The 25,872-nt window shown below is 40.7% G+C and overlaps 1 protein-coding gene across 2 annotated transcripts in view; it reads right to left on the reverse strand.

Annotated features, from left to right (window-relative positions):
• ADAMTS6 (ADAM metallopeptidase with thrombospondin type 1 motif 6) overlaps window positions 1-11,879 on the reverse strand; it is a 316,340-nt gene extending 304,461 nt beyond the window's left edge. For both annotated transcript variants that reach the window (XM_036736575.1, XM_036736573.1), the window contains exons 1-2: window positions 11,758-11,879; window positions 8,209-8,573 (exon numbers count right to left, since the gene is read on the reverse strand). In XM_036736575.1, coding sequence (XP_036592470.1) covers window positions 8,209-8,573; window positions 11,758-11,854 — 462 coding nt within the window. In that variant the 5' untranslated portion in view covers window positions 11,855-11,879. The remainder of the gene's footprint in view (window positions 1-8,208; window positions 8,574-11,757) is intronic.
• Window positions 11,880-25,872: the final 13,993 nt, after the last annotated feature.

The following is a 25,872-nucleotide window of genomic DNA, read 5'->3' on the forward strand; positions in this document are numbered from 1 at the left end:
TTATATAAGTTAATTTCCCAAAATATGATTTTGTTATTACTAGAAAATAACTCATTATGATTATAATAAAATACTTTTCAGGACATCAAAATAAAATGTCACCAATACACAATTATGCATGATTTTATAGAATTATTTCCAATGAGGCAGCTAACTAGGAGCAGCTCCTTTAGGAACGGGACACAATAGAATAAGTTAGTAAGGAGAAAGAAGAAGAAATTGGTGCAGAGAATAAAGCATTACCCCCCAGAAAGTCTGACTTAACTAGGATACAACTGTCTCATGGGGGGCAGGAGTTTCAAAAGTACAGGCTAGGGATTATGACTAGGGAAGCATGGCACACATTAAATAGAAAGAGAAGCAGACAAGAAAATAGAAATGAGGTGACCACAGATACCTGAGGTCAGAGAAAAGCAGGAGACACAATGTTCATGCAAATAGTTAATAATCTGGAGTGTGGAGTGAACTGAGCACAGTAAGAGTCAGCTAATATACTACCAGGAACAAGCATGGAGCAAGCATGGAGCCTGATACCCAGGCAAGTGAGGAAGAATGTTTATTTGCTTCCTGTCCAGGGCCAGAATGAGTATCCAGATATGGCTGGACCAGAGTCCACAGGTAGATGGATACAAATAGGTAAATCTATCTAGGGTAGAGAAATAAAGAAGCATAGAGGGCTGACAATGCATTCCTTCTTATATTTAAGAGTAATAGCAAGTTGCATGTAGTAGATTTGCAATTTCATGTGCAATCATCTTTTTTACTATATTATGCTACAGAAATGCTTGCTTTATTCCACAAATCAAATTTTTTTTTAAAAAAGGAATGTTCTCACCCTTCCTTGCACTGATCAATATTCTATCAGATCCACAGATTTTGGCTCTGCTTCTTACTCTGTTTCCTTCTATCAGAAATCCCATTTCCCAGATCAGGTAGAGAAACAACAGTTTCCAAGCACTGAACTTATCTCCTTCCCTCCCCCACCCCCTGCTAAATAATGTCAGATTCTTTATCACTGATCAGGGTTGCTGATTATAATCAATTTGGCTAATGACTTAGAGAGACTCATGACAGCTTTAGAATGGCAATTGTTTCCTGTCATTGGCTCAAAGGATGAGGCAAGACATCTCCCCACTGGGCTACTTGATACAGATGATGCAGCCCCTGTTTTCCATTTCAATCTCTCCATCAGGTAGAGATGCTGCATTTTCATCTTAATAACCCTCTATCATGCTGTTGACAAAAACAGTGGCTGGCTTTATTGCTTTCCTAAGTAATCATCCTATTTCAGGGTAAGTGAGCTACTGGCAAATATGGTGGTCACTTTAATCTGTTGCTGATAAAGTTCACTTAGAATCAGGTTCAGGAATAAAAGGGGGGGGTCAACTCATGACTCCAGGAAACTGATACTGAAATATGCCTCCTCCCTTTTGGCAGAGAGGTACAGAATAAGAGCCAGTTCCAGACATGGTCAAAATGTCAATATCTTTTGCTTAAATATATTTATTATTTGTTACAATGAAGAGTCTATCTGGGCAGGGTGAAATGAGTGGATAATGATAGACACAAAAACTATCAATAAACTTTTAAAAGTGTGTACTAGAATAAAGAAAATATGTTTTGCATGACTTTCCATGTATAATGGGTATCATATTGCTTGCCTTTTCAATGGGTTGGGGAGGGGCAGAGAGGCAGAGACCTTGGAACTGAAAATTTTTTTAATGAATTTTTTTTAAAAGTACATATTTAGAAAACAAAAGTTCATTAAGGGAACACAAATCGGGAAATTTTGCCAATACCATGTTAAATTTAATAAACACCTTTTTAAAAAAAAACTACATACAATCCTCTTTTTTTGTTTTTCTCTGAAAACTGAAATGCTCATGTTTGTTCATGATTAAGTCCATGATAGATAATTTACAAAGGAAATTTGTAAAAATATAGACACGAATACAGCTGTCTCACCATCAGCTTTACTATTTCTACCAGGGCAAATGGCTAATAACATGAGGCTGGACATTGGATGAATAAGGAAATCAATTTCACCAATGGAATTGGGGAGGCAGAGAGAGAGAGAAGAAAAGGAAGGAACTGCTTTATTCCCTGTTTCATAATTATAGCCTCATTTGTATCCAAGACTACTTACATAGTACACAATTCCATTAGAATGACTGTCTAGATGTCTTTCTCAATAAATGAGCCCAATGCATGTGAGCAGGAATCTGCATTCTGATTTCTATGAGACTGAAATGGTCCTTTTATAAGAGACTCAGAGGTGATCCTGGGGTCTCAGTGAGGTGGACTCTGAAACCACAACAAAAAGCTCTGGTATTCTTACACAAATATGTGGCCATCATAAGATGCTCTGGTGGAAACGCTGAACTGTGACAGCAAGTTCTGAAGATCATATCAAGAGCTTGGGCCCTACCCCCTCTTGTATGAGATGCTAAAGAAGGCTTTGGGGTTTGGGGAGGATTAGGATGCAGTACTGGCTTTGAGAGACAGATAGACAGATACTTTCAAAGGTAATGTTAATTACTAGGATGTTAAAGTTGCCATTTCCACTGCACCAGAATGGGCCCTTTAATGAAGTTGATAGAGTCTGCATGAACCTGCCTGATCTGCTGTAGCAGCTAAGTGGTGCAGGAGACACAGAGACAAAGACAGAGAGAGACAGAGGGAGGGAGGGAGGAACAAGAAGAGGGAGTGAGAGAAAGACAGATAGACGGACAGATAGAGACAGAGAGACAGAGACAGAGAAAGAAAGAGACAGAGGGAGGGAGGAACAAGAAAGGAGAGAGAAAGAGAGAGACAGATAGAGACAGAGAAAGACATAGACAGAGGGAGGGAGGGAGGAACAAGAAGAGAGACAGAGATAGAGAGAGACAGAGACAGAGAGATAGAGAGACAGAAAGAGAGAGAGACAGAGAGAGAGGCAGAGAGAGAGAGAGAGAGAGAGAGAGAGAGAGAGAGAAAGCACTAGACCAGGCTTCAGTTATTACATTTTCCTTGAGATCAGTCACTATTCTGTTTTTCTCTTTGTATGACTGGTGCTTATCGTATAGTAGGTGTTTACCATAGCTTGTTAAATCCAACAAGGCCCACATCTCTGGAGCTCAGGGAAAGCAGGACATGTTTTCTGAGATTCAAGGAGAAGTCGGTAAGTCTCTGAAAACACCTCAACATAAAGAGCAAGTTCTCTGAAGTTGCTTCAGGAGGTTCAGTTTTCCAGGGCTCAGGAGACCCAGGTGGCAAAGTACTCTCTCTACCTGATAACGGATGAAGGAAGTTCAACATACATCTAGGGTCAAAATGACCAAGAAAGAGGGTACTTCCTAGGCCAGAGCAATACAGTTAGGGTTAGAGTCCTAGGCTCAGGCATGAAAACCACAGGGTGATTTCCAGGAGTGAGGGCAGGCCAGAGATGTTGAGCTGGAGGCATCTGCAGTCTCTGCACACTGTCATGCCAGGTGGCAGATGCCATGTTCAAGGAGGAGGGCTAGAATTGAGAAAGCATCATCATTACTGAGTGATTACTACATGCCAGGCACTGTGCTAACTAGGAATACCAAAAAAGGCAAAAACATGAACCTCAGTCCTCAAGGAACTCACATTCTAATGGATGTGATACAGAAACTAGAAGGCAGAGTAAGACGAGAAGTTCAAACTCCACACAAACAGTCAAAACCTGGGAGAACTACAGAAGCTGAAGCAGCATTGCAAGGCAGATGGTCAACGAGCTAGGAAGGCAGAAACCAGCAGCTCCGCGTATTTCAAGTGTAAAGTTGTTGGAATAGATGAACTATACCAGTACCAAGTAGGTGACCCTCATCCTGAGCCACCTCCCAAAGCCCTACTTCCTCACTCCTGGGTTCCGTATGTGTTTTTCATATATGTGCCCTTGTCAGCCAGAGTTGGAACTGATTGCTTCTCAAAGAGGGGCTCCCCCTTGACCCATAACAGGAGGACAAGCAAGCACTCCTCGCTAGAGCTGGGGAATGGAGAAGTAGAGAGCCAGGCAGCTCCTGACAATCACTGTACAGGCCTTAGGCAACTGAGGAACCGACTGAACATGCTAGTTACCAGAAGGGCTGGAAGGGACTGGGAAGGATAGAATGGTGTCGAAGGAGAGCAGATAAAATTTACTTATTTCAAAGTTGGTCCTGGATATGACAATGCCATTAAGTACTATGATATGATGACTGGACCAGAAATCTGGGAGCTTAAATGTGTGTCTTTCAAAATGTCAATTATCTTCTGTGTGTGACCCTGGACAAGCCAGGAAAACTTGGGTTCAAGTCCCAACTAACACATACTGGTTGGATGACTGATCGCTTCCTAATGCTCTAGGAAACTCTCTAAGACTTTAAGTTACAGAGAAAGTACCAACATATGTTGGTAAAGGGAGTTTCCTCCTTTGGAAGTTCCTAATACCAATGAAGTCACAAACTCAATCTATTCCTTCATCCATAAAAAACATATAATACTATATACTTATCCCATCAGATTATTATGAGATTCAGTGAGATAATGTATGGGAAAGTACTTTTAAAAGTACTTAGAGGCATGGTCTTTGCTGTTTGTCTTTGTTCTCAAAGAGGACCATGACATCAGGAAGGTGATGACATGACGTGCAAGTGAATTAGATTTAAGTGAGGGAGGCCTGTGCAAAGTTACCAACCTTGCCTTCTCTTTCAGAGCACCCATCCAGTGGCCAGATACAGATCAGGACAACTGGAGATGGCCCAGGATGCTGTGGGGGACCTTAGCCTTTTCAAGCTAATAAGGTCTTTGCCAGGTCTCAGTTTGACTGAGGCAGCAGGGATTATGACTAGGGAAGCATGGCACACATTAAATAGAAAGAGAAGCCAGACAAGCAAATAGAAATGAGGTGACCACAGATACCTGAGGTCAGAGAAAAGCAGGCTTAATAAAAAATGAGGCAAAGAATGGCCACTTTAAAAAAAAAAGAGAGTCATGGTCTTTAAGAAGTATGAGAGGCAGTGTAGGGTAGTCGATAGAGAGTTAGCTAGGAAGATACGTGTTCATATCCCACCTCTGACACACACTGGCTGTGTGAACCTTGACAAATCACTGAGCCTCTAAGTGTTCTAGGCAACTAAGACCACAAGTTGCAGAGAGGGGGTCAACTTGCATGAGTAGAAGACCTTTCCCAGGAGTAACCTATGTGCAGTGAAATCCCAATGCCTCTTCCTGCCTCTAATAATAAGCATGCCTTAGTGCTCCAAAATGCCTGAGGATTCTCCTTTTCTATGACCCTACCCCTTCTGCAAGCCACATCACTTAGATCTGGTGAGGCATTAAACAGATGATAGAGTTTTTCTTTTCTTGAAGCAATCTCTTCACAAGGATGCCCTGGCATTACATATGATTTATAGGCATTAATAGGGATGCCAAACTTGGTTGAGGATTGAGCATAGTTCCTCCTTATGGTAACTCACATCTTCCATCAAAATGAGAATGTTTACAACAGAGATTTATTTTGGACAAATGTTATTTAAAGCAACAACTCACTGTTTTGAATATAAAAGTGACATCCTAATAAACACTACTTATTTAGGAAGAAATTCATGATAAATGTATACAACATGTCATCTACATAAGAATCTTATCCTCTTAAGGCCAAATCCTACCCAGATATTTAAATCATGATTCTGGCTGATCGTTCATACCAGAAATTTCTGCAGAAAACCAAAGAATCTGTCTAGCTTCTTCTCTGTTTAATAAGCATAAATTTAGAGAGAGGGAGAGAGAGAGAGAGAGAGAGAGAGAGAGAGAGAGAGAGAGAGAGAGAGAGACATTATATTATTGCCAGGCACAGTGTTAAACACTTGGAATACAAATGCAAGCAAACAAGACAATCTCTGCCTTCAGGAAGCTTACATGTTGATAGGGGAAAGGCAACAAGGGGAGCTAAAAAGCGGATTCCAGCATTGGTAGCATGGTTTGGAAAGGACTCCAGTTTCTCAAATTCTTTTCTTCTTATGTGACTTCTTAGCCATGATGAGCTGAGAATAACCATATAGCTAAGGGGAGTTAGGGAAATCAGTGACTTCTGAAAATATATGTTAGGCATGGGAAATACCTGTCATTCCCCACTCGTAGGAAGCAGAAATGGATTTGTAGGTATGGGCAAGTGTGTGGTCTTGGGCAATCCATTTTTCTTCTCTGGGCTTTGGTTGCCCTATGAAACTCAATCTCTAAGGTCCCTTTCAATTCAATTCAAACTATAAGCTTCTGGTGATTCATTAAGTAACCACTATATGCATGCAACAGACAGCTTGGTACAATGGATAGAGGACTAGTCTTAGAGTCAGAAAACTCTACATTCATGGCCTTGCTCTGACACGTACTGGCTGTGTCACCATGAACAATATTTAACTTCTCAACGTCCTCAGGCAGTTCTTCAGGACTACAAATACCAGATGAGTTGTCAATTTGCACGGATGGCTGGAGTTTCCATATCGAGACTACCCCACACTGATGAAATCACAACTTCACACCTTAAACAATGCCCTCCCCCCAATAATGTACCAGGCTCTGTGCTAGGTGCTGGAGATGCAAAGACAAAAACAGTTCCTACCTTCAAGGAGCTTACAATTTACTGGGGAGAACACCCTAATATTTCAAGCCCTAACAATCTATGACTATGATTGACTCAACAGCCACTAAAATATACTAGACTCTAAGCTTTATGAGAACAAATGCTGTATACTGCCTAAATTTTTATCTCTGTTGAATTTGCTTAACTGAATTAGGAACCAAATATATGTGTGTGTGTATATATATATATATGTATATTTACTTCTGGGGTTGCAATAGACTCAGGTGCCCAGGAGTTTTGCTATATATTTAGATCTGCCCTATAAATATAATTAAGATTTACCTTTAATTTTTAGATGAGAGTTTTATGTCAGAAGTGACCTTATTATTCTGGCCTTTGCATATTTACTTTCTTTAAGGGCTAAAATCTAACCCTTTCTTAAGTTAGGATTCAAGCAGTCATGAGCCTTATATATTTCCAAGCCCTAGAATCCACTATGAGGGAAGGGGAAGAGAAAAGAAGGGAACAAGCATTTATTAAGTGCCTACTATGTGCTAGGAGCTTTACAAACATTATCTCATTTGACCTCATTTTAAAAAGTCCTGGAGTGCAGTGGATTTGGAGGAAGGAGCCCTAGGCTGGAATCCCAGTTCTGCTCTGCATTACCACAGTGCCCTTTAGCAAGTCCTGGAAGCTTTCTAGGTCTCAGTTTCCTTATCTATAAAAAGAGGGGAACAGAATAGATGACCTCTAAAATCTAAGCTCTCTCACAGAAAATCTGACCAAAGGAAAAAAGATCTTCCTCACTTGAGTCAATTTTCTTTATATTTGCAGTATCTTTCTGATAAAATAAAAACAGAAAGCCCAAGATATTTGACACCCTGAAATCCAGACAAGAAACCAGACTGAACAGATCATTTGTTTCATTCTGTACAACTCAAAGATTTAAGAGCTATTCCTTGTAGGAAAAGAAATCCTTTCTAAATATATTTCCAGTAACAATAAAGGTAAGAACGACAACTTTCTAGAACTGTCCTCTATCTTTAGACTACCTTTAAACTAGCTATCCAGTTCTTTTCATTACAGACAGTTCTGTTATAATGTGTTTTGAAAACATAGATTTGTTCCAAACTCAATTGATCTATTTGAGCATATCTTGAATTTGTAGTTTGCTTCTGATCGATGTCTTCCTTGAGAAAAAGTGATGAAACAGAAGGCAGAAAACAGAACCACTTCGTAATAATTCATTCATGTGGTACAACCCTTCTGATACTCGTTTCCACAAACTTCAGATCTTTGTAAAGGTAAAGTACCATATTTGTTGCATATCTTCTGGTACAGTGGTGACTGTGGGTTGAGAAGGGATGGTCCACACCACCACAAACTGCCTTTGCCCAAGCAGCAGCCCACGTCCCCATTGTGCCCCTGACCCCATTATCCCCACAAACTCTCTGATTTTTATTGCCCAATTTTGCAAGATTTTGCATAACACCGTGCTTTTTGGAAATGCATATGTCCCATTATAGCAGAATGAACTATATTTTTAAAGGCCCTGTAGTGAGAAAAAAAAAAAGTTGTGTACTGTTTCCTAGGTAAATGTGTTCTTCCTTCTAGCAGAAATCAAACATGTCACACACACTTACCAACCCGATGCAGTTGCTCATAGCCACTTTAGTTGTGCTGTGTTGATCTTGTAAGTATCCTGTGTAATGACAGTTGTCTAAAAAACCATGCTTCCACTGGGGCCCATCTTTCCCCCAGTATTCCACGGTAAAATGTTTGGACACTAAATCTGTGTTGAGAGTCAAGTTTAAATGAAAGTGCTTGCCATAGGCTGAGAGTTTGAAAAATAACTTAGATCCTGCCTGCTGTGGGTCAATAGGGTCCGTACTCCGCCTTCTCCTTGAGTGTTTGTCATTTTTCACAGTAAAGCTGAGGAAAGCTCCATTTTGATCAACCCTGATTGGGATGGTGAGCTGGTAGTGTTCAAGGTACGACAGGAATTCCTCTTTGTAATCACAAGGTAGAACAGTCCAGGAGATAGGCATGAAAGAGAAGAAAATGGAACAGAACCGAGCAGTAGTACAAACAATGCCACACTGTTAAACCCACTCACCAGCATAAGGGAGCCAGGTACTGGTAAACAAATCACTCAGAAAAAATATATAACAAAGAGGGGAAATGGACAAAAGTTGAATCTTAATCATTTAATTTATCAAAATGATATCTATTTGAGGTGGGATGGGTTCAGGGGCATATGAAGCATTGATGTTTAACAACCAGCTCTGGTGGGGGTGGGGGGGGGTGTGCACGACACATTTTTGAAGTTTAATCTGAATTATTGACATTTTCTCCATCACTTTCTTAAATCTAGACAATCAACAAAATAATAAATCAAGCCCTGATTTGGAGCATTTGCTGATTTCTGAGGCATAAGTGCTCCCAAAGAGCCATATGGTGCTCCAATACGCCACTGGGTGTGTTTCCCCCACCCCAATTTCTACCTAAATGTATGAAGTAAATTTGGGAAACCTAGTTGTGCCATGTGCATGAAAATGAAAATTTCCAACAAAATGAAAGTCAAAATTAACATAAACCCATGGGTAACCAAAGGCAAAGTTGGTTGGTGTGGGAGTTACCCAACAAAGTTTTAAGCAATGCCCTGCAGAGCTAGCCAAAAAGTCTTCAGACTTACCAAAAAGTAATGAACTCACAGTATTTACTCCTTCCTTACACACATTTCCCAAATGGTAATTCTCTACTCTCCTTACCTTTCCCTGTGATGCCCCCCATTTGCTAGGCTAAGCAAATGCAAATACCTGTCCACAAAAAGATGCAATGAGTTCCCCTACAAGTATAGACTCTCATGAAACCACAACCAAAAGGAAAGAGACAGGAAAGGACTGAGATAACATAATTTCCTCTAGACCACACTATGTGCTAAAAGCCATAGTTCTAACGGAAAGACTGGCACAGTGGGCAGAGTGTTGGACTTGAAGTCAAGAGACCTGAGTTGGAATTTCCTCTCAAATCCTTCCTGGCTGTACAATACAAAGGCACTCCCAGAGCCTCTTTTTTCTCATCTGTAAAATGGGGTTAATGATACTTGCACTACTTACCTCACAGGGTCATTGTGAGGGAAGCATTCTGTCCATTTTAAAATGCTACATCCACATGGGCTATTATCATTACCTACTTTCTGACACCCTCATTTGGTATGTATAAGCCTCAGCCTTGCCTTTGCTCTATAGAATCCTTAAAAATTTATATTGCTATCCCCTGAATGACTTTCTTATTGAGTCCTCGTGAGAACTAGGGTCAGAAAAGCATGCCTTTTTATAACCACCAGCATCAGACTGGTTCACATAGCAAGGTGGCATTTTGCTCACCACTTGGCAGTATTCAGCAAGGATGGGTCAGGGAGTTTACCCTATTTAAATTGGTAGAGATGGAGACTTGGACAGCAGATACTGGGCACAGAACTAACAGCATTAACTCTATAGCCTGGTATTGCTCACTTTACCCTTCACCTCTGTTGAAGGGGCACTTCCATAATAAGAAAGTCCGTTTTATAGATTACAGGGAGCCAAGTACTCTAAAAAGGAAGGAAAGACTTGTTGGCAATGACTTTTGCTTCACTGTCTAATTCTAATCCCTAGATTTAAATCCCTGGAGATTAGAAACAGAATCGTTTTCAGCAGAGTCCAGACCTGAGAATCAAGATGTCCTTTCTTGTCCTTGTCTCCTGACTGCTCTCTAGACAGTGTAAATTCATCATCCTGTCTCCCAAAAGATCGTTACTACGAGCCTGGAAAACTGGTCAGTCCTTTACTAACAATGAAAGGCTGAACACTAGTGAGCTTCGTAGGCCCAATATTCTTCCTGTCCATCCCTATTCTACAAATCTTGCTCTACCAATTCAAATATGGTAAACTGCATGGCCCATGTCTACTAACTGTTGGCATATACAGGATGCTCCAAAGGTCTTAATGCAGTTTTAAGCTTTATTAGCTTAAAAGTACACTAAGACTTTTGGGATTTTCTCTCTCTCTCTCCGCCTCTCTCTCTCTCCCTCTCTTTTTCTATATGTATGTATATACATATATAATACACATATACACACATACATATATGTAAGGAGTTATGTAAGAAGGTAGGAATTCCATTTCTAAAGTTTAGCTGCTTCTTAGTCCTCCTTGCCAGACAGAATGCCTTTATTTTGAAGAAGACACATTGCTAGAGTTTGACAAGAAGCAGGAATCAATATATATGTGTATGTGTGTGACTCTAGGGGGATTTTTATCAGTTGTAAAAGGAGGAACCGTGCCTTGGGAGCAGTATGAAAGCCTGGTGTCACGGTGAAATTCCAATGAAACCATGATGAAGCTCAAAATCCAGCTCAACGTCTTACACAAAATTTACATAATTTAGAAAAAATTCAATGTGTTGTTGGAGGGGTACCTACTTGCTACAGAACTGACAGCACTGCGGAATTACACATGGGTACACATATACATTTGTGTACCCATGTGTACATATATGCAAGTACACATAGATAGACTTTATATAATCATGTTTCATTACATGCACATACAAGTTGATCCCTGCTTTTTGTCAAAGCCAGTGATGTGTCCTCTCCAAAAGAAGGGCACTCAGTTTGGCAGAGAAGACTAAGAAGAAGTTAAGTTCCAGAAGTGGAATTCCTACCTTCTGTAAACATAATAAAGTCCTACAATTAATCTTTGGTGAATGCTGCAGACTACAGCTTATTATTCTTGATGCTCCCTACATGAGAAGCCTCCTAGGACTTAGGGAAATCACTTATTCACTATTCCCTAATTTGTGTCATGACACTGGATAGGAATTCTGTCATATGGGTAATTTACAAATTTTTTTTAATAGCAAAGTCCACTCACGGACTAGAAAAAAAAATGTTCAACTTATAATAAAAGGGGAGGAAAGAGTGTCATAAAAATTTACTCTTATAATCATATTTCTTACTAAAGAGACAATTTTCTTAAAAAGAAACTTATACAAGCTGGGCCCAGGGCTGCTGCCCTAACTTAACATCAGTTATAAGAGGGCTCAGCCTCGGTGACCACATTCTCTCAAGACACTCTTCATCTGTTAGAGTCACCCCTATTCCGACACTGCATCAGCTCTCTCACCATCTGAAAAAGGAGGAACCCTACCTTGGGAGCGGTATGAAAGCCTGGTGTCACTGTGAAATTCCGATGAAGCCATGACGAGGCTCAAAATCCAGGTCAACGTCTTCCACAAAATTTCCATAATTTAGAAAAAACTGGATGTGTTGTTGGAGCGCTACCTACTTGCTAGAGAATTAACACCACTCCAGAATCGCAGCATAACAGTTTTGTTTGCTATTTATTGAAAATTTGGTTATTAGATATTCCACTTTTTAGCAGGTGCTCGTTTCCAACATCCTGTGCTTTCTCCTCTCTCTGGATTCATCTTTTTTAATCCAAAATGAAAAAGAAAGATAACGCTGTAAAAATTTTCTTCAGTAAGGCATTAGGCAGGATAGTTGCAGAAGTAGGGCCATTTTTGTACCTAGAACACCCAAAAAAATAAAGTCAAAATATAATCATCTGGATGGACAAATCCACTGTATATTGCAGAATGCTTGCCAAAGTACATAAATTACAAAATAACTTGAGGGAATTCAATTAGACCATTGTTGTTCTTTATAGTCTAAATAAACATCCAGAAGACTAAACATGGAGCTAGAAACCTAAATGGTATTTTTATCTGAACAATGCCAGACCTAGTTAATAGCCAAAGAAGGAACCAAAAGAGGGATCATGATATATACAGATACATAGATATCTATATACATATTTGTGTGTTTGTATATGTCTAAATCTCTGGGATGGGGCAGGAAAATACTCACCCGCTCTCATTTTTTATAAAATCAAAACCAAAAACTGCATGCATTTTCTAAGTCAGTTAAGTATTAAGGGCAAGTGGGAGGCAGTTTCACTCCATAACACACATTTTCAGTTCAATACATACTCAGAGACCGTATATATTAATTGTTGCACTCAGTGATTGCTATCGTTTCTCTGACAATACACATCTGTAAATATGGAGTGACATATAACAGCTGCCTCTGTACACCCAAACAGTAGCCCAAACTAAGCTGCTGAAAAGTTAAAAAACAGTTTAGAGTAATCTCTCACTTATGTGGAGGTCATGAATCCAGCAACCTCAACTATCCAGAGTACAGCCAAGCAAGCAAGCAAAAAAAAAAAAAGTTTCTGAATAGTCAAAAAGACCATAAAAATCCATACTAATGCTCCTAAGAAGATAACTCCCTTTGGGCATATTTACTCTTACTTTATTGATGATTCTAAAACAAACTTGGTAACCTGGTTTCCTAGACTATACATTAGAAGTTGTTAAACTCAGACAGCATTTTGGGCTGCTAGAGAGAGACACATTCACTGACAACCAACAGAATGATAAGAAAAGAGATAAGAATGATAAGGAGAGAAGAGGAGGAGGAGGAAGAGAAAGAGAAGAAAGAGAAGGAGAGGAGGGAGAAGAGGGGGGAGGAGTAGGGAAGAGGAAGAAGAAGAAGAAGAAGAAGAAGAAGAAGAAGAAGAAGAAGAAGAAGAAGAAGAAGAAGAAGACGAAGACGCCGAAGAAGAAGACGGGGGAGGGGAAGAGGGGGAAGAAGAGAGGAAAAGGGGGAGGAGGGCGAAGAGGAGGAAAATGAGGAAAAGAAGTCAAAAAACAATCCGGAATCATCTACTGCAAAATCAAATTGCCTTACACATCTAAATAGCACTGGAAGGTATCAGGTATCACTATATTACATTATATTAAATTATATTACATTATATTAAATTATCATAGGGCTATATAAATCATAGGGCAGCTAGATGGCTCAGTGGATAGAGGTCTGAAGTCAGGAAGACTCTTCTTCCTGAGTTCAAATCCAGCCTCTGACACTTACTAGCTGTGTGACCCTGGACAAGTCACTTAACCCTGTTTACCTCAGTTTCCTCATCCATACAATGAGCTGAAGAAGGAAATGGCCAACTATGTCAAGAAAACCCCAAAAGGGGTCAACGGGAGTTGAACATGACTGAAAAATGACTAAACAACATATAAGTCATCTTTATGATGATGAACTTTGAAGAAAAGGTTAGATTATGTTTGGATTACTCTGTTTAAGAAACCAGGACAATGTGTGATACATTCTAGAAAGATTTACATCCAAAATGGTTAGAATAAAAACTCTCTGGTACAAAAAGAAGTAGGCTTCCTTTATTTAACTAGACATGTATTTGGAATACCTCACTCCTTGACTGTGTCTCAGAATAAATAAGTGGGGTATTACTATACATAAAAACAACCATGACTATCAGAAATTTCTCATTCCTGTTTTTTTTTATTTTTTTTCATTCCTGTTTTTTAAATGAATGATAATTATGATGATGATAGCTAACATTGGCACTTTAAGATTTGCAAAGCGTTTTACAAATAGTATCTCATTTGATCTCACAAAAACCCTGGCAGATAAGTACTGTTATTAGCCCTATTTTAGAGATGAGGAAACTGAGGCAGGTGAAGTGACTTGCCCAAGTTCACATAGTTAGCACGTTCCTGAGGCTGGATTTGAATTCAGGTCTTCCTGACTCTGGGTCCAGTATTCTATCCACTGTATCACTAGTCATCTAAATAATTATATTACCATTCCTGCATCTTTTTAGTTTTTTAAATTTAAGAAACGCTTTCACATAAGTTATTTTATTCAATTCTTATATGGTAGGCATGGCAGATATTATTATACTCCATTTTAGATACGAGAAAACCGAGGCTCAGAAAAGTTAGGTGACTTACCTAAGATCACAGATAGCTACTAAGAGAGAGGGCCAGGACTAAAACACAGATCTTCTGACTCATAATCTAGTGTTTTGTTTTGTTTGAAACTACATGGCACTGATTTCTAGTATTTATTGGGAATCTATGTGCAAAGCATCATGAAGAATATAAATAATGATAGCATACATTTATATAGTGCTTTAACATTTACGAAATGCTTGGATTATAATAAAATTGCAAAGAAGTCCTTACCCTTCTCTACTGGAGAAAAAATAGCATGTACACAGACAGGTATGAGGCACTATGGGATGGGGTGGGGGCAAAGGAGATATCCAGACTAAGTACTTGAGCAAAATGTGAAGAGGAACAGAACCTCTTTCAGTGGAGGGGGCAGGGGGTGCCGAATCAGTTGAAACTTCTTAAGCTTAGAAGGAAGATAAGAATTCAAAGGCAGTTGAACAGTCAGCTAAAGAGTGAATGAATCTCAGTTATGGGAGATGAGCACGGCCTGCCTGAATGAATGAACATGGGAGATGGCAGGGCAAGATCAGGGAATAGCTAGTAATGCATTTGGGATGGATTATGGAGTCTGTGAAATGACAATGGAAAATAATGCTGGAAACACAGGCTGGTATCAGACTGTGGAGGGCCTTAACAGGAAACCACTGAAGGTTTTTCAGCAGAGGAGTGACAGGAGCTGACTTGTCCATGGGCTGTGTGAAAAACAAATTGGAGATGAGAGACTGGTAGCCTGGAGACCAGTTAGGAGGCTCTCACAATTGGTCAAGTAAAGGACTAAACTAAAGGAGGGAGAAACATCATGGCAGGAGAATCACCAGAACCTGAAGATTTGTAGGATGTGGGGGAGCGGACAGACGAAGGTGGGGGAAGGGGGCACCATGGCACAGAGGGATATGAAGGAAAGCCAAGAGCCAAAGAGGATTTTGAATTTTCAAGCCTGGGTGACTTGAGAGGATAATGGCACCACTAACAGAAATTCTGAAGGAAAATGATGAGTTTGTGAAGCTGATGAGCATTCAGATGAAAATAGTCAACATGCCTTGCCTTCCCCCCTCCAAAAAAAAATGCTGTCTCTTGAGAACGTGATCAGTTTTCAGTAACAACAAATAATAATATTACCTTAAAATCATTTTCTCTGAGTTAGATAATATAATTATAATTAATAATAATAATTAATCATAACAATTATCTCCATTTCCATTTCATAGAGGGAGAAACTGAGGGATAAAGTGACTTTTCCTCATAAAACAGTTATTCAGTGACAGAGTACAGAAAAAAAAAAAAGGAAAAGAAAACCACCACCATATATTTTGGTTCTCAAACCATCAGAATATATTGTCTAAATGAACATAATGTACCAATGTTTACCATCAAGTCACTTTAATTCTCTGAGCCTCAGTTTCCCCATCTGCTAAATAAGTATAATACCATAAGTACCAATAAGCACCTATCTCTCACAAGGTTGTTGGAAAGATCAAATAAGATGTGTGTAAAGTGCTTAACCAACCACAAAGCACTATAAAAATGCCAGGTATTATTATAAGAAGGGTTTAAAATGTAATTAGTGTTACAGGAATAATGTTCATTAACATTCACTCCTTTCTAAATCACTATGGTATTCTAAGAAATTCAGTGATATCACACTTGAGGATAAGTCCCTTGTACACACACATGGTATTACTGAGTCAAAATCAGAAGGTTACACTTTTTCTAGTAGTCTTGATGGGTTTATACTCATTCATCTATACTTGACCTTCTGGGACCCTGAACCTGTGACCAATAACACAAATTTGTAATACAGTTGGCCAGGATTAAATGGATGGAAATTTCCCTCCATACCTGGAAGCTAGGTGTCATAGTGGATAGAGCAATGGAGCTGGACTCAGGAAGACATAAGTTCAAATCTGGCCTCAGACATTTACCAGCTGTGTGACCCTAGGCATGTCACAATCTTTATTTGCCTCAGTTTCCTCAACTATAATTTGGAGATAATAGTAGCACATACCTCCCAGGGTTGTTGTGCCGATCCAATGAGACAATACTTGGAAAACACTTTGCAAACCTTAAAGTGCTACATGAATGCTATTGTTAATATTAATAATAACAATATTGCCAGCAGCAGTGAGGATAAGTCTAATATGCAACTGTTTCCCAGTTGCGCTACCTCCAGTCCCAGTAGAATGTAAAGTGCTCTGCGGACAGACACTACTGAGGAAGGTGGTTGTCTTTGGATTCCAAAGCCTGGTACAGTGTCTTGAACAAAGCAGTCTCTAAATAAATATTGGTTCAACTGAAACAGACTCACTGTGCATTCAGTTTAATTACTAAAGCTTCAGGTCTAGTGACCTGTGCCTGAAGAGCACTTATTGACTAAGGAGAGGTGAAATTTAGCCCTCCTCAGCAACAATTTAAAGCCTTTCCCATCTAACTGCTGTTGGGAACCCACATGACAAAAACTAATAGGTCATCCTACTCTCCAGTGGGCAGGTGTTTCCCTCCCTAAGAAAAATCACCCTCATAATTGCTACTCTCCAGAGCCTGCTTGGCCTGGGGGCCATCAACAGATGAGTAGAGACATTGAACTTTCCAGATGTGGTGCCCACAGGTCAAAGATCAGATTGACATGAAAGGACAGGAGGAGAAGATTCCACTGATCATAATGTAGCAGTTCTTTGTGTAAACAGCCTGCTGTCATCCAACCCATCTTCTTTCAAAGGAAGAGCTAACCCTCCCTTCAAATAGGTCACCCTGAGTAGGCTGAACTATATAAGTACCCATGGCCTCTTGGCCCTCTCCAAAATAAAAAAGTATGAAACAATTTTTCTTGGCTTACACAAATCCATTAAGTCCAGTTAATTCTAGGAGAAGACAAGAACCTCAAAGGAGCTGATTCTGTTTAAGAAGAACTCTCTTTACAAAATGCATAAAAAGTCACCACAAATCATCAGGTCATAAAGTTAAGGCGTCACTTACTTGTTTCCCTAGATCAAAGCTATACTAGCTAGATGGGAAATGAGGTGAGATAAGCTGTTGGTAAATGTCTCTCTAGCCTCAGCAACCTGCCTTAAGAAGAGAGCGTTTGTTGTCAGCTTCCGCTGACAAATCACCTTTCCCTTCCCTGGAAACTTCCTGCTCACACTAATCAGAGTGTAGCTGAGGTCATGGCTTCCTCCCATGAGCTATTAATATGCAGCTAAAGCAACAGGTAAAATGCTCTCCTAGGGGCCTTCCTTCCTCTATCCTCACCCCAGGATCCGATGTGGATGGCAGCCTGGTGTACAGTCATTCCTAGGGTCTCCCAAATGGAGAAGATAAAGTTGCCAACTCCTTGACAGCTTTTTCTTTTCCAATATTTATTTACTTATTTATTAATTACATTTTAAAGTTGGTTTCTCCTTATTTAGCCATCTAAGTACAAAGGTCTTCTCCTTTCTTTTTAAACCTTAAAGAGCAGTCTCCCACCAAGCACAAAATGCAGGTGAATGTACAGAAAGTCATCATTCAACTACAAATAATCCTAGACTTTCCTTCCAGACAAACAAGGATAACACACATTTTCCACAACTCCTGTCTGCAAAAGACACCCCCACCCCCAGTCTGATCAGCTATACATGGTTGACTGTCAAGATAGGCTTTTGGGTACAAACTTGTTCTCAGAAGTTTGTTTTCTCTGGAACTTAAGCTCTACCAAACAATTGGGTATATTCCCTTCTCTCTCTCTCTTCATTCTCTCATGCAAGTCATATGGTGAAGACTTGGGACTGAGCCTTCTTAAAACGGACAGTAGTGAGTACTAGGAGTGGTTGCTAAGGAAATGAGGAGGGAGGGACTAAGGCGAACAAGGGTAGGAATTAATCTTACAGGTATTGGACTGGACATGAAAAGCATTACAGTGTTTCAAAAGCCTGGAGATTAGAGATTTTCCTCCTGGGAGTCACAAAAACACAAATACCGCTACCCAGACCTCATTTTAAGACACTTGTGGCAAACTAGTGGGTTTAATTTAGGCAAAATGAGTAAAAAATGAAAGGGTTCTTTGCCCCTCTGATATCCAAAATCACACACACACACACACACACACACACACACACACACACACTCACACTCACACTCACACTCTCCAGACAATCAAGGCTAAGACCTAAAATCATACAAACCAGGGGGTACAGTGGCTACCACCTTGGCCGGAAAACAACTGTAAAGAGCCTCAAAGTCATTTCCCTTCAACATTCTGCCTTTCTACTACTACCAGAACCTTTTCCACTCCCCTTGCCACGCTTTCTAAAAACTGTCATTCTGCCACCTAAAATCCCAGAGAAATCAACATGAGTAAAGAATAACCTTAAAACAAATGGGGGAGGGGGTAGCAAAAAGCAAAGAATATCAAGGCAGGAATTCTGGGTGTAAATGAATACGTTGGAAATAACACACAGCTTGCCTTTTAAAAAAAATCAACAGAAGTCACCCCCTCACACAGACACAACCTTATGATCCCCCCCACACACACACCCATCTACCCCCTCCTGAGACAGAGGCGAACAGTCTGAGCTGCTCTGGTTGAGTTGATCCTAAAGTTAACATTCAGCAGCCCATTTCCAGACAGCAGCGCTAAATCTATTTGGATAAAACGCGTGTGACCCAGACAGTTGGCTTTTGGCCCAAATGCGTTGCACCGGCAGCTCAAATAAAAACAAGGGTCTAAGAAACTCACTCTCCGCTCGTGTCTCTCTCTCTCTCTCTCTCTCTCTCTCTCTCTCTCTCTCTCTCTCTCTCTCTCTCTCTCTCTCTTCCCCCTCCCCCTTTCTCTCTCCTATCTCTCTCCCTCTATCTTTTCCTATCTCCCCCTCTTTGCCTCTGGTACAACAATGAAAGAAATTAGCAAAGACAGGACTTGCACATACACTTCATCAGGAGGCGAGTTTCCAATAAAATACGAAAAAAAAATTCCTTTGAACTCCGTGCCATACAATATATACACAGACACACACCGATAAATAAGTCTCCGTAGGGTTACGAGTCTAGCACGTCCCAAGTGGCCAGAAGTAAATCAAAAACACACGCTTCCATCTCTTTGATTAGCCTATTAAGAGCTTAACTTATCCTAGAGCATCAGGACTGCAGCTATCACATTAATGCGGCCCTTTGCGCCCAGGCATAAAATATGCACTTGTCTGACTACATAAGACACTGACATGAAACCATATTATGCTGGAAGATTTCTATGAAAAATGAAAATCACTTCCAAACGTTCTCTCACCTCATTTTTCTTTCCCGGCCACTATTTGATAAGCCATCCGAAAGCTACGGTAATCATAATTAAAATAATCCATGCTTCACGAAATTATATATTTATATAATAACCTGATATTCTTTGAATAACAAAATATTTGAACATCCTAGAATCATTCCAACCCCCGACTAGTTTTGGAGTTTCAAAAGATTTCTATCTAAAAAGGAGTTCAGTCAAGCTCGCCCATTGCCATTAAAAAAAAAAGCACACAGAAAAAAAGGTCACTACGCGTTATTCGGGAGACAAGCAAAGCACAAGGAAAAAAGTTTCATTGAATATTGTGAAGACTTCCTTACCGTTTTCATCTTCAAATTCTGATATAAAGTGAGTTTCAAACAATAGAGTTTGCACTGGACGGTTCACGTATCCTCTCTCCTCTCAGCCTTTTTTTTTTGCCCACCCCTGTTCTCTCCCCCCCCACCCCCCTTGCAAAGCCACACCAGTTATTCTGCAACCAGAATAAAATCCTATAGCTTGGCTACGAGGGGCTTTAGAGAACGGACTGACTTGGCAGAAAAAGAGATGCCTTCAATTCACCCAATCTATCACTCTGAAGATGTCTTTGCAAAGCTCCCCTCTTCGACTCCCCCCACCACCATCAAAAAAGGGGGGGAGAAAGAAAGAAAAAGAACGGAAAAGAGACTTATTGGGGGTGAAAGTGGTGCCCTCTCTTCCTAGTCAGTCTAATGCCTTTTCTGTGCTAATAACGTGTAAGCAGCATCAAAAGATATCAGGAGAAAGAAAGACAAGAGGAGCAGAAAGGGGCACCGCAAAGTTTTGAAGTAGCCTAGCTCTCTCGCTCTCGCTCTCTCGCTTTCGGTCTCGCTCTATTTGTCTGTCTGTCTGTCTCTCTCTGTCTTTCTCTCTGTCTGTCTGTCTGTCTCTCTCTCCCTCTCTCTCTCTCTCTCTCTCTCTCTCTCTCTCTCTCTCTCTCTCTCTCTCTCTGTCTCTCTCTCTCTCTCTCTCTCTCTCTCTCTCTTTCACTACCGGCCTCCAGCCAACTAGAGTGCAGCAGCAGGAGGAAATTTTGGCAGTTTTTCCTGGGAGGCTGAACGCACTGACGTCAGTCTGCAGATGTGCCTCTGGCTGTAGAGGCGTCGGGTGCGCATGTCCTGGGCCGTCACGTGGAGGGGGAGGGGGAGGCAGAGGTACAATCAGGGTAACCCAAAAACCAACCGAACCATTCAGAAGGGCTTAGACAATGTCAACTTTTCCACCCAGTGAATGGGAGAGAGAAAGTCTGGCCCTCTAACCTCTCTCCTCCACCCCACCCCGCCCCTTTCTCCAGAAACCTTCTTTAGAAATCCCAGCCTGAGTTGTTGTTAGCTGTTTCCTTGGGGGGGGGGGGGGGAGGGTTGGAGGGAGAGGATGAATGACTTAAAATCACTGGAAGGACCCCCGGCCTTTCAGTATTGCGGTGGTTTGCATGTGTGTTTAAAAAGGAGAAAAAAAGGTAGTAATAACAACAATTGGGCAAAGTTGCAGATATTCCGCGGCCGGAGGTAAAATGCATGGTCTGCTGGAGCAGGCAGCTTTGCAGACTGAAGCTACATGTGCACAACCGGTCCGAGTGACTGCTGGTATTCAACTAGCATTTCCAGCGCCTACTGTGTGCTAGGCATTGTGCTAAGCACGGAAGATACAAAGAAAGGAAAAAGACAGTTGATCCCTGCCCCCCGCCCGGAGTAGCTTACACACTTCTGCCTTAGCTGGGAACATAGTCGCCCCCAAAACTAAAATGCCTGCTGAAAGACTTTCTCACAGACCCTCACATTTTCCATCTGATTAGGGACTTTAGAGTCTATGTAGAGTTTTTTAGAGAAAAAAAGGAGAGAGAGAGAGAGAGAGAGAGAGAGAGAGAGAGAGAGAGAGAGAATCGGGGGGGATGGGTGGGGAGGGAAGGTTGCATTATTTCCAGATGAGGGTAAGATTTGAATGGTAAGAATGGTGCAGCCAGGGGAAAGCTACAAGTGAAGTGGTGTTTTTTGTTGAGGGTTTGGGTTTTGGGGTTTTTTTTGTTTTTGGTTTTTTTTTTTTTTAAGCCAGCACATTGAATGAAAACTTCAATGACTGGCCAAATGCAAATAAGTCTGAAGTCAGACAAAAAACAGGAACCCTGCTGCGATCTCAAGATAAACAAACAAAACCTCAAACAGGCTCTTCACTTGCTCTCCCCCACCCCACCCTACCCCACCCCCAGCCACATGCAGCCAGTCCTGATTTTTAAGGATAAAAACTCTACAACACGTAGCACTTTCACTTTCATTTGCTTGAGAAGGCTACTGGCACTGGCCTAGGGAAGGGGGGAGAAGAAGGTGATGAGGAGAGACGAAAAAGCCCAAATATGTTTTGCATGTAGTAAGTTTAGCAAACAAACTCTGGCATACAAATTGGAAACGGAGGGAGGGAGGGAAATAAAGCAGAACAAAATGTTGCCTTCCCGCGGTATAATCTGCTGCATCATTTATCCGTATCTCGGAGGTTGGGGGTGGGAGTAGCATTAAGGGTTTCGGAGGATGGTGGGGGGAAGGGGTGGAATTGGCGCCTTGAAATTCCAGCTCTTAGAACCGCCAAGTCAATTTCCGATGGCCAGGAGGAGAAAGAGGGGAGTAGACGGGAGCGGGAGCGGGAGCGGGAGCGGGAGGGGGAGGGGGCCCTCCCTCCTTCGCTGAATATACGCTCTGAAGTTTCCAGCTTCTGCTAACATTATTTCCCGTTTGATTTCTTCTCTTCTCTCCCCCCCGCCCCCCGCCCCTTCCTACGCCGGAGGTAGTAGGTGTAATTCTTCTGGTGAATCCATGAATAGTTGGCGAAAGAGAGGCATGAATCAGACTGCAAAGGTCCAAGAATACAGTTATTTCCATTCTTCTTCGAGGGCTGAAAGGGAAAAAGCATCAGTCGAGAGAGTCAATAGTCCTCATCGTGACCTTAATCAGGATTTGGCTACGTGCCATTGAAAATGTAGAAATACGTTCTGTAGTTGGCATTGACAGTTTCAAATAAACACAGTCCATATGGTGGTAGCACGTCTTTTTCTTTTCTTCTCTTTTCTTTTCTTTCTTCCTTCCTTCCTTTTTTTTTCTGGAGATAAAGAGCTACTATAGTGGAACTGAACTTTACATAAAAATACGTGAGATGGCTTAATGATAGTCCCAAACGTAAATAGAAAAGAGGAAAACAAAGGAAGGAAAGAGAAAGAAAAAGAACAGAATAGAATAGATGGTTATGCATTTATCACCACTTTCCTTAGTAAAAGGTTGCTACCCTGAAATCTTCCAAACTCGTAAAAAATCTATATGGACAGGATATATGCCACCCACTCTTCAAGCTAACATTGCAATAGCCGCATTCTTGCTGAATTACTGCCATTGTCTGGGCGCAGGTCAGACCTGTGGTCAGAATCATCAAAATGCGCTTAGAAATAGCCGGCTTCGTAAGGGAAATGGGGCATTGTTCCGGCATGAATGCTCCGGAGTAATTGCTTATTCAAAGGGCGCCATCCTGCGTCTAAATAGTGTAATGGGAAGTTCCGAGCCAAAGAATGTCCTCTCCTTTAATTCCTTCTGAAATAAAGATGGACTACGGGAAGGGAAAGGGTGGGGGGATGGGGAGGAGATCGAGAAAGCTATCTCAATGTGCCACAGTAACTATAGCCCGCATTTATGTAGTTCACGAGAGCTTTCCAAATATTCCATTTTATCCTTACAATATACCTGGAAGGTAGATGCCGTTATTACCTATATAATTAGCAGTATGTCTTTTTGGGGGGACTTCTCTGGGCCCCAGTTTCTTCAAATGAAGGGGGTGAATTCAGTATCCTCTAAGTTCTCTTCCCCTTCTAAATCCTGTGAACCCCAACAAAACCTGGATAGTAAGCATTCATTCTAGCCTTTTCCATTCAGAGATTTAGTTTTGTAAATTTTATAAATGAGGAAAATGAGGCAAGCAGAAGTTAAATAACTTGTCCAGAGTCATACAACTAATTGTGCCTGAGGCTATATCTGAATTCAGGTCTTCCTGACTCTCTCCAGGCCCCACGCTCGATCTGCGGAGCCACCTAGATGCCTTGATGTTATTTATGTATTATGTTATTTATATATCCTGTTATGTTATGTTATGTTATGTTATGTTATGTTATGTTATGTTATAGTATACTATATTGTATTATCTTTTTAACATTTTTATATAAAGTTTCACATTCCACATTTTATCCCTCCTTCCCCCCTCTCTGAGACAATAAGCAATTAGATATAGGTATACATATGAAATTATGTAAAACATTTCCATATCAAATAAACACAGTCCATATGGTGGTAACACGTCTTTTTTTTTTTCTTTTCATTTTATCATTTGTAGTTCTTCATATAGGACACTGCCTCCTGGCTGGCATGACTGCACAGGTTGTCCCCACATACCTGGAATGCACTCACTTGTCATTTGTCATTTTTATAAGAAGATTCAAATAAATTTTATTATACTATATTAATTTATCATATTATTATATTATTATAAAATTTAAGATGTAATTAATGGGATGTTCTTCAAGTTTGTGTCACTTCTTGCAGTAGTGCTGTATTCTTCCCATACTGCCCCCTCCCACCCTTCCTCCTCTTAGCAACAGATTGTTATATTACATCTAACACTGAAACCTTTTTCAGTAATCGGATGAATTGAATGAGATTCTGAGTCAAATGAAAAAAGGTGAGGGAAGAAAATGGACTGATTTTCAGCAAGGGGACTTTTGGAAGTCCTAGTGATGGCTGCTTCTATTCCCTTTCCAAGCTTTTGCCCCACTTCTTCTGGCATCTCCCCTACTGGTTTTAGTTTAAGAATAAGGTTCATGCAATAACCAGAGGTGGGACAAAGATGAGATACTCCTAAGCAAAATCAAAGGTAAAGCCATTTTTCTCCCATTTCATTTGGTACAATTTAGAGAAAGGAAGAAAGGTTCTATGACTCTGGAAGGAAAGGAGGAAGCTAGAAGTTTGAGAGAACAGCAATGTGCAGAGATTGAGGCGAAGGATGGATGGCTTGGGAGTTCTGGAATGTTAGAACTTTGATGCCAGGATAAGGAATAGGCCTATGATTTTATTAGTATAGAGAACTCCTGGCCTGAAGAAACTTTCTTTACCATGCAGGTTGCCCCTTTGTAACTCATAGTCTTAGAAAGATATTTAGAATACTAAGTGATTTGCTCAGGATCACACCACTAGTACGTACCAGAAGGAAGACTTGAACCCAGGTTTTCCTGAATCTAAGTATATTGTCTATCTACCACACCACATCGTGCTGCTTCCCAATGAGGAAAGACAAATTTATGAAATCTTTACATATCAATTAACTGATCGTCTTGAAATTCTGATGACACTTAGAAAGGCAGATAAGAAATTGTTGTTCTTATGTTCAGTTTCATTCAACTCTTTGTGACCCCTTTTTTGGGTTTTCTTGGCAGAGATCCTGAAGTGGTTTGCCATTTCCTTCTCTATGTCATTTTACAGGTGAAGAAACTAAGGCAAACCGGGTTAAGTGACTTGCCCAGGGTCACACAGCCACTAAGCATCTGAGGCTGGATTTGAACTCAGGTCTTCCTGCCTCTGGGCCCAGAACTCTATCCACTGTGCCACCTCGCTGTCCCAGTTAAGAAATTACAAAACTAAATCTCTGAATGGAAAAGGCTAGAATGAATGTTTACTATCCAGGTTTTGTTGGGGTTCACAGGATTTAGAAGGGGAAGAGAACTTAGAGGATACTGAATTCACCCCCTTCATTTATATTTGAAGAAACTGGGGCCCAGAGAAGTCCCTCCAAAAAGACATACTGCTAATTATATAGGTGGCAAGTAGCAGGGCTGGAATTCAAACTAGATCTCCTAATTTCCAATGAGCCATTCGTTTTCCTGTGCCACAGAATTTCTTAAAAGTAATATATATTGTACAGCAGTGATGTCAAACTCAAATAGAAACTGGAGACCACTAAACAATACATAAGGATCCCTGCAGGTGCATATTAACTTAGAAAATCACATATTAACATTTTCTATGTTCTATTGCATTTTTATTTATTTGGGGGTTGGGGAGGCATTGGCCAGATGCAGTGACACGTTTGACACTTCTTTTACAGTACCCTTTATTGAAAAAAAATCTTG

Source organism: Trichosurus vulpecula, chromosome 1 (genome assembly GCF_011100635.1).
Source record: "Trichosurus vulpecula isolate mTriVul1 chromosome 1, mTriVul1.pri, whole genome shotgun sequence".
Classification (NCBI taxonomy): domain Eukaryota; kingdom Metazoa; phylum Chordata; class Mammalia; order Diprotodontia; family Phalangeridae; genus Trichosurus; species Trichosurus vulpecula.